The sequence below is a fragment of the Corvus brachyrhynchos genome, unplaced genomic scaffold, assembly GCF_000691975.1.
Source record: "Corvus brachyrhynchos isolate BGI_N302 unplaced genomic scaffold, ASM69197v1 scaffold63, whole genome shotgun sequence".
Classification (NCBI taxonomy): Eukaryota; Metazoa; Chordata; class Aves; order Passeriformes; family Corvidae; genus Corvus; species Corvus brachyrhynchos.
This window is the reverse complement of record NW_008237227.1, coordinates 128,122-137,687: the sequence shown is the minus strand read 5'-3', so window position 1 is coordinate 137,687 and position 9,566 is coordinate 128,122. Positions and strand designations below refer to the sequence as shown.

The following is a 9,566-nucleotide window of genomic DNA, read 5'->3' as shown; positions in this document are numbered from 1 at the left end:
GGGCATCCTCACTAATCCAGGGAGTTAAACTCACTGAGGAGTGTTCCCCCACTTGTTCCTCTCCCTGCATAGTGCCAGCTTGACTTCTTGCACTTGGCTTGCTGAAGGCTTGAATAAGGAACGTTGCCAGGCATGTGTGAGTGTGCAAGTCCGAAGGAAAAGGGGGAAATGCAGAATTGAAGCAATTCTGAGTTAAACTCCAGCTGTCATGGTGAGACTTGGATCCCACACCCCATCAGTGAAGCACGGCTCTGGCTCTCATTGCTGTTCTCTGCAGTGCCCTGTGTGATTCCTGATGTGTCTGTACCTTCCCAGTGCCTTCCCTTGCAGCTGGAATGTGGTGCAGCTCCTGGCATCGCCGGGATCGGGATTGGCACTGGGCTCCCCTGTGGCAGCAGAACACACCTGCCTGCCTGCAGCACAGGCCGGGGCTTTTTCTCACTGGCAGGTTCAGCTGCAAATTTTTGTGTGTTTTGCTGGCCTGATTGAGATAAATTATACAGAGAGAGTGCTTGGGGAATTCAGGATTGAGTTGGGGAGTCAGTGAGGGGATGAAAAATTAGGAATGGAAGGGTGGTCTGGAAGCAGATCTGTCCTGTGGTGGGTTGGAGATGGGGAGATGGGAGCTTGCTTGTCTGGGGAGGACCCTGGTTCTTAGCTGTGCATGGGAAATAGAATTTTGTCTGTAGTTCAGTGTGAAAAGATGTGCTAGAGGAAATGTTTTAATTGCTGATAAGCTTAAAAGGGGAAATTACTGTACAGTATTGAAACACTGACTATTTCCCAAGGGCGTATCTATTGGTTTCCAGGCTTGGAGAAAGCATTGACCCAGATTGCTAGGAGAAGAAATACCTAGTGAGAAGCAATTGGAAGATACTGCCTGTGAGTTTAATCACAGAATCATGCAAAGGTTTGGGTTGGAAGGGACCTTAAAGCCCATCCCATTCCATCCCCTGCCAGGGGTGGACACGTCCCACTAGCCCAGGGTGCTCCAAGCCTCATCCAACCTGGCCTTGGGACTTCCAGGGATGGAGCAGCCCCAGCTTCTCTGGGCACCCTGTGCCAGGGCCTCACCTCCCTGGCACAGAGAATTTCTTCCCAGTATCCCATCTAACCCTGCTCTCTGGCAGTGTGAAGCCGTTCCCCCTTGGCCTGGCACTCCAGCCTCTTATCAAAAGTCCCACTCCATCCTTCTTGCAGAACTTCCTAAAGTTTGTGATCCACAAACACTGGAAGCACAGAGGATCTGCCGGTAAAGGGTCACTGCGTCCTCAGGTGTTAATCCTTCCCTAGACACTTTCTTTAGCTCCCTGATGGCAACAGGATGCTGAGCCAGACAATCTTGTGCCTTTTTTAGGAATTCAGAGCTGTAGGACAAAACCTCTGAAATTATTTTTCTGTGCCAGTCTTGAAGCATAATATTTTGAAGCAATACAGCACAACATTGATTCTCGTGCAGCTCTTACATTTTGCATGTGAAATTCATATAATTAGTGTCTCCTGTTAGAGTGGAGCTTTTTCTGGCAGTACAGGCACAAAGCATCAGTGTCCTATAGAATGAAACTATTCAGTGTTGTACCACCACTAAAGCTTAGAGGTTTGATTGATCTTCTGTAGGGTAATTTGGTTTTGTACACCTTTAGATGATATTGCACATCAAGATACTTCTGACAGCTTCAGTTAGGATTGCATTTTGTATTACTTTTATGAAGCTGGGTTTTTGCAACCAGCAGTTTTTTTGCCATGTGCCCATTTGATTACAATAACCTGTTTCTCTACAAAGTTTTTATTAAATCAAGGATTATCATCCTGAAATTCTGAAATGTTTTTGTGAACCTCTGGTTGCTGGGACCATTTATCAACAAGAGAAGGTTTTCTTTATTCCGGAGGCAGCTTCCTTGTTCCAATTTCATTATTTCACATTGGTAATCCTTTTGTTTTCCTAATTTTAAAAACAATTTGTACTTAATGGGGCTCATTTGAATGAAGGTTATGCCTTTAAACCTTCTCATCTTGATTGGATCTAATGCCAAGTGTCTGATAGTTGTGAGCTCTTCTTCACACTCCTATGTTTTCTAACTCTTGAGTTGAGTTTCATGTATAAACATGTAGACATGTAAAATGATCTGGGCAGGGATTTTTGAAGTTTGCTGTTGCTTTTATGTGTTTTCAAAGTTGGGGGTTTTTTTCTGGGTCTGTGTTGGCTTCTCCCTCCTCGCTGGTTTGCTGGTGGATATGTTTTTGCATTTCCCATTTATTATTAAGTGAAAATAGGGACTATGTGTACAGAGAATATTGAGCTTCTCTTTTAGATACTGTCTCAGGCTGTTTACATTCAACACTTAGAGCAGCACCTGCATCTTTTTCTGCTCAACATCTTGTGCAAGAGAATTCCTTCCTGGAATTACTCCATTATCTTGATTCCTTTCATACATCCCATCTTTGGGGTTCTCCCCTTTGCCACCCCCACGTACCTGTGATTAAACTGTGGGGGTTTGGTTAAGTTTTGGGACCCTTATGAGCCAGCAGGGATTAAAAGTATTTAACAGCAACAAGAATGAAGAGGAACATCTTGGCTGCATTTCTGTAGCTTGTGGAAACAAGGTGGATTAAGTCAAGTTCTGAAATAAGAGAAAATGTCACTTTGTACTGATCCATGCCTGGCTTTTGCACTAAACAGGAGGAATTATTTCTTTTGAGCTGATGCTCCCTTTCTTCAAATACAGCTTATCTACACAGTTCAGTGGTTAGCTTGGATTTATTTTTCCTTAATTTCTTAAGAAAACCCAACCTTTCATGATTTGCTGGATTCTTGAAATGACTTCAGGATGCCTTAAATGCTGTTGTCTTGAAGTCACAGCCTCTCTAATATTCTTGACTTTCTAGCCATAAAAAAAATAATTCATGGAATCACAGAATAGTTTAAGTTGGAAAAAGCTCATCCAGTTCCATCCCCTGCCACGGGCAGGGACACCTCCCACTTGCCCAGGTTGCTCCAAGCCCCATCCAACCTGGCCTTGGACACTTCCAGGGATGGAGCAGCCACAGCTTCTCTGGGCACCCTGTGCCAGGGCCTCCCCACCCTCGCAGGAAAGAGTTTCTTCCTAATATTCCATCTAAATCTCTCCTCTTTCAGTTTAAAATCATTCCCCCGTGTCCTGTCACTGTCTCACTTTGAAAAATGTCTCCCTGTTTTTTAAGAGCTCTCTTTAGGTACTGGAAGGCCATGAGGAGGCATCCCAGAATCCGCTGTGTTCCCGTTTGCACTGTGACTGTTTGATTTGAACTCCATTCCCTCAGTGTGGAATATTCAGTGTCTGATTTACCCCGTTGTTCTCCTGGCATGTCCAAGAGCCTTGATAGCTCTTGGAGCACTGGAGGAAGAGCTGTATGAGACAAGGCCAAATGGTACTGACTGCAAATCCAGTGTGGTTTTGTCCTGGAGGATATGGAGCTGGGATTAATTTTACCCCTGCAGGGAAGCAGTGCTTACTCTACCACTAATTGCTCTTGACACCCAGGGCAAGCTGCAGGGTCCTACTCCGTGTTCAGCGTGACCTTGGATTGTGTGCTGCAAAAAATAACAGCAGCTGCAGTGTTTATAATATCAGGGTCTGTGTCTTATTTAGGGAAATGCACCTTAGTGCTCTGTAATGAATAGTATTGTGGGGCTTTCAGGTCTCTAGGTGTGTTTAAATGTTCAGAGAGCAAAGGGTAGTCACAAAATGTTACTATTGCTGGGTGTACAAATGTCACCTCTCAGTCTGTACGAGGGAGAGTGACTTTCTACACGAGCAGACAGTGATAGGACAAGGGGGAATGGTTTTAAACTATAAAAGAGAGATTCCCTGTGAGGGAGGTGAGGCCCTGGCACAGGGTGCCCAGAGAAGCTGTGGCTGCCCCATCCCTGGAAGTGTCCAAGGCCAGGTTGGATGGGGCTTGGAGCAACCTGGGTGGGACTGGATGGGCTTTAAGGTCCCTTCCAACCCAAACCCTCCTGGGATTCTGTGATCTAATTACCTTGAAGCTAATTCCATACTGCTTAGGTGTCTTGGGCTCAAGGAATGAGCTATTCCAGAAGGAATTACCTATGATTAACCGGCTGATAATCCAGAGCAGTTTGGTTTGAGTGAACACAGTTGTAAACAAAACGAGCCATGATTCCCAGAAGCAGAACAGGGGATGTTCAAGAGAGCCTGCAATGACTCTCCTGGATGTTTGTATGAAAAGTTGTGTTTCCTTCCACTATATTCCAGCTTTTACCTGTTCCTTAGGCTGTGGCACCTCTGAAGTGATTGCTCTGTAAGGCTTTGGAGCACTCTGTGAGAGCTGACGTCTGTTGACCTTGGTCTCCAAACCTGCCTTGGAATTTATGGACTGGGGGAAGTGTTTGCTTGAACTTGCTGTGGAGCTGCTGGTCCTGAAAGCTGTTTGTTCCAATGTGTTTGGTCCTGTTCTTCCCTGTCTTATTCTTCTCTTTCTCCTTACAGGTCTGGATGCAGAGTTGTCTTACGTGAGGAATGATGTGGTTAATCACTATGCCTTGTCCTTCAATCTCCTCATACCCAGCGAGACCAACAATCTCCACTTCACCTGGCATGCCAAATCCAAGGTGAGCAGGCATGACTTCTGCTCTGGGTACTTGAGACATGAGCTGTTCTGCTTGCTGAATACCCACTGCTATCTTTTAAGGGTTTTTTTCTTTGCAAAAATTAGCATATGTAATGTGTAAAATACTTACTTATATGACTGCGGGCAGCAGGTTAAGATGGTATACGTCCAAGCTGTTCCCTATTTTAGAAAGTTTAAGCACTTATTTCAATGTATTTTGTACTTCTTGCTCCTGGCAAGGTCCACGTATGCATGCAAGCCACTGGCTGTGGAATCTCTTCCTTTGGTGCATTGGACACACAGAAGGGCAGCCATGAACCGAAGCCTCTGGAAATCATACATAGAGCAATTGTTGTAGAGATTTCTAGAAACATATGCTTGGAGACATGGAGAGCCTATAAAAGCAGCATCCAGTATGTTATTACTGAGCCCTGATTAAATGGAAAGGGTTTTTATGTCACTTAATCACTATGCCTGGAGCATGCAGCAACAGCTGTCAGAGAGATTGCATATGCTCTTACATTCTGAAGCATTTCCAGTTACTTAACAATTTATTTTCATATATGAAATGATCTGTTTAGTCTCTGCCAGATGTTCATTCTGGTTTTTTTAAACTTGAGTGATGGTTGTTCTTCTGCCCTTAAGCAGGAAAGGCTGCAGGAGGAGCAGTAGCATTAAACAACTCCACCAGTGCAGGTCCTGAAGATTCCTCCTGCCACTGTTGTTCCCTTTGAGATGTAACTTGTTAAGAGAAGTGACTTTGGGCCTGCAGTGGAATTGGGTCAAGTGCCAGGCAGCCCTGATACCATATTCCACATGCACAGTGACACTTCAGTCACTTACCATTTGAGTAGGAGTTCCCTTGTCACAGCTTCAGCCGTGGGCTGCCTGCATCACTGGCCCTGCCCTGGGTTTCCTTGGGCCTGGCTGTGAATTGTGAGGAGGGATTTTGGAGCTTGTGGAGCCCTGCTTCCCATTCCTGTGATTCCACCCATCAGCATCTTCCATTCTAGCTTGGTGTAGTGCAGCTTGGAGGAGCTCAGAAACTTTGTGTCTCTTCTCTTGGCATCTTGACTGAAAAATAAATTCATAACAGAAGTGAAACCTATTATATTTTAGAAAGGGGGAAAAACTAACTATTGGGGCAAAGTCAAACAAATTCATTCAGCTGAGAGTGGAGGGGTAGGATGAATTTCCAAGATCTTGTGACTTAAGAGTGCGTCCTGTACTTTTTTTTTGAACGAATGTTTGCAGAGTCAGCTTCTTAAGTGGAAACAAAATCTTGACTATAGTTGAATAAACTATTTCTAAGCAGTTTTGTTTGTAAAACTGACTGGGGGAGGGGGAATTTTTTGAATTCTTACGGGTTTAACAAACTGACTTTTGAACAAGTAAGTTAAAAAGTATTATCAAGTGAGGTTTGTGGGGGAATTTTTTTTAATACAGCACTCTGAATTCTGCCCCAGATTTTAAGAGCAGTTTCTCTTTTGGCTTTCTTAATTTGAACTGTCACAAAAGTCTTGATACTTAAATGTCACATAAGAAACTTGCAATATGGATGCCTAAAATTACCAGCACTCCTTGAAAATAATGTATGGGTTTTTATTTTCAAGAAGAATTATGAAAAGGGATGCTGCATTTCTTTATACTCCTGGGCAGATTTCTGATGTGTTTTCTCTCTCCCAACTGTTGTTACAGGTTGAGTATAAACTGGGATTTCAGGTCCATGATCCCATGGCTATGGCTCTGCCCCAGGCCAATATTTCTCTACAAGGAGAAGTTCCTCGCACCCTCTCAGGTAAACTTCCCACCCCCATCCAGCTCATGGATGAATAATGGTTATTTAGCCACAAATGCAGTTTTAATAAAATGCTTAATAAAATTGACATAAATTAATTTTAAATCTGCATCCTTTAGTGCTCTGATAGCTGAAGTGATGAGGCATGAAGACTAAAATAGCATTTCTTGGTATGGAGTTCTTTATAATGTGCTAATTTATGATGTTCATGATGTACTTCATGAACATCATCTCAAAAGGCCCTTATTTAAATGTTCTCTCATGCCAGTGTCTGAGAATGGCTCCCACTCCCCTGTGACCCCTGTGTTGTGTTCACAGTGTTCCGTGTCGAACTCTCCTGCACTGGCAGACTCGACTCCGACGTCACAATACTGATGCAGCTCAACTTAACAATAAATTCCTCAAAAAACATCACAGTTTTGAATTTCAAACGAAGGAAAATGTGCTACAAAAGTAAGAGATTAAGTTTCAGATATTTAAAAGTTCTTGCTGTTTAAGTATGATAGGACAGGGGAGTGGGATGGTGCATGATCCAGGACAGGAGTAAGAGAGTGAATTTTGGGGAGGATCAGAAGAAACCAGGTAAAATTCTGCCTTTCAGAGAGGAATGGGGACTTCTGGTTAAAGCAGAAGCTGGTGAATGAACAACTTTCCCCAAGAGTTCTGCTGCACTGATTGACCTTTTTATAGATATATAACAAAAAGCATTTTCTCTGTGTTTGGAAAGAAAAAAGCAGTTGCCTCAAAACTGCAACATTCTGAGGATTCAGATTGTTCTAAGAATTACCAAGAAAATCTACTTACCTTATAGATTGGGATAAAATTGGCTGTTTAGTGAGTGTAGGAGGTGTTAGTCTGTTGGATGTGAAGTACAAAATGATCTTGGGACATGATCCAGATTTTGGAAATCCTGGACTGACTCTTCTGTGTTACCACTTGGGAATCTGCAATCGTAATTTATTCTTGGATTGTTCCTGTTTACTGTTGCTGCTACCTAGAATTTTCATAGTATTTTCATAGGCATCAGAAGAAAATTATTTTGGAGAATCCCAAGAGCTGTGCCCTCCTTAAAAATGGCTGTGGTGTCCCACTCCTAGGCAGTATTGGGGGATGGCCACCTCTCTCTTTGCATGCCCCTCCTGCCTCTGTTCAGCTTCCTTGGAGCCTTTGAGGACAGTAGCTGTCATTCCAAAGGGAGGTTTATCACTTTTCTTGAGTATAAATTCTAAGGATAAACTTGTGGAAGGTATGGATGGAAGAGGCAACCATTCCTTGTAGCACATAACGTTGGGATACTCATGTTCCTTGCATTGAGGCTTCAGGAGGACCATTCTTAATTCAAAGTGTGTATCTCCTTCTAGTAAAAATGGAGGTCTGGCTAATAATGTTGATGTTTTTACCTTTATTTCGTGTTTTCCTGGGTGTTTTTTCAAATACTCCAAGTGAGCGAAGTCAGCCCTGCTGATCCATTCACAGCTTACTGAGCTGTGGATGTGTGATGGGGCTTTCCATAGGCACCACACAATTCTCTGGGCGGTGAGACAGAGCCACTGCCTGAACCATCAGAAGTGCTCCTTACAAAGATCTCATTTCTGCAGGTTCATAAAAACCAAAAAAAGGCTTTGTTTGGTGTGAGTTGATTGGTGTAGAGCATACAGGGGGTTCTGATTGAATTTAATGCATAATTTAGGAATATGCAGGAACATGCTAGTGGTTTTGCTCAGGGAATTCCTGATAGTTCCTCCTCAAGTTCAAAAAAGGGATAAAAAAATAAAAACTCTGATTTTTCCCTCCCTTGGCTTTTTCCTCCCTTTTTCCTAAGCTGAACTGGCTTACCAAGGAGTGGGAAGGGACTGTGCTGTGTTGGACACAGCCGGGAGTAGGAAGGGGGATGTGCAAGTGGGATTGTGCCTTTGCAGCCACAGAAATCCATGGGATTCCCTCAGCTGCCTGCAGATCCTCAGGGGAGTTCATCTGCAGGCATCTCCACAGCCTGCATCCCCCAGGTTTGCACTGCTCCTCTTGGTAACCAGACTCAGAGGAAGCTTCATGAAGATTTACCCACTTTCTAAAGGACATGAGCTGAGCATTGGCCTCCTGCCTTCAGTTGCATATTTATGAGTATTTAAATGGATATCTCCTTTTTCATCTTGTTTTAACTCTTTAACTCCTGACTGGCATCAGCTGAGAAGGCACTGTGTCTGTGGCTGCATCTCTGATCCCTTCCTAGGATGAGCAACATTAGACTGGAGCCAGGATTTCCTCCAAAAGATCAGGGCAGTCTTGACTGAACATCCCAGGAATGATTTTCTCTCCCATTCAGAACTGATTCTGTGAGGTCTTTGTTTAGTGCCTTAGCAAACATGTATTCTGCACCTCTTCTTTCTGCTGCTTTGGACCTTGGGCAAGCTGCAGGGTTTTAGATGGATTCAGGGGGTTCAAGCTTTGCCTCACTGGACATGTGTGTCAGTGGTGAAATACCTGGCCTCCTGGGTGTTTCAGTGTGATTTTAATTCTACCATGGTTAGATATTTAAATGGAAATGTGTGGATAAGTGTAGTCTTCGAGTCAGCTCTCATTTTTGGAAAAGCACATCCGTTTTTCCATACCTGAGGCAATGTGAAGGGCTGCAATAATAAATGTACTCCAAACTTCATGGCTTTCTCTCATCTCTTTAGAGCTCGAACCAGAAGTCAAATCTCCAACAGCTGATAAAAACAGCAGCAAGGCTATCTGTAAGTAATCCTGAATGTACAACTTGGGGTGTAAAAACTGAAAAACTTGATATGTGCTTTGATTCCACAGCTTTCCCCTATGAAAACAGTTCCCAAGTAGTCTCTGCTTTACCCCTTACTGCAGTGGTTTTTTGGTAATTAATTGTTTTAACTGGTGAAGAGGAAAAAAACCTTTTCCAAGTCTTGTTAAAACTTTTGTATCACATCTGAGGGGCTCTGGTTTCCGTACAAGACTCTGATCTATTTTCTTGACCTTAGGACCTGTCTGGTTTGCTGTTCACTATTGAAGGAATAGAATGAGGTAGTTTCCTTTTCTCCCCTTCTAGCTGGAAACGTCATTGTCTGACTGTGGCTCCATAATACCCAAAATGGGAGCGTTTTTGCCAAAATGTTGTTGGAAAGCAGTGGGGAAGAGGGCTCAG

General features: G+C 43.5%; 1 protein-coding gene across 3 annotated transcripts in view; it reads left to right on the top strand.

Annotated features, from left to right (window-relative positions):
* Nucleotides 1-4,357: 4,357 nt before the first annotated feature.
* The window catches only part of RYK (receptor-like tyrosine kinase), a 38,535-nt gene continuing 33,326 nt past the window's right edge, over nucleotides 4,358-9,566 (top strand). For 2 of the 3 annotated variants that reach the window (XM_017729397.1, XM_017729396.1), the window contains exons 1-4: nucleotides 4,358-4,612; nucleotides 6,310-6,409; nucleotides 6,728-6,862; nucleotides 9,088-9,144. In XM_017729397.1, coding sequence (XP_017584886.1) covers nucleotides 4,373-4,612; nucleotides 6,310-6,409; nucleotides 6,728-6,862; nucleotides 9,088-9,144 — 532 coding nt within the window. In that variant the 5' untranslated portion in view covers nucleotides 4,358-4,372. The remainder of the gene's footprint in view (nucleotides 4,613-6,309; nucleotides 6,410-6,727; nucleotides 6,863-9,087; nucleotides 9,145-9,566) is intronic. The other variant, XM_017729398.1, reaches the window with a different exon arrangement.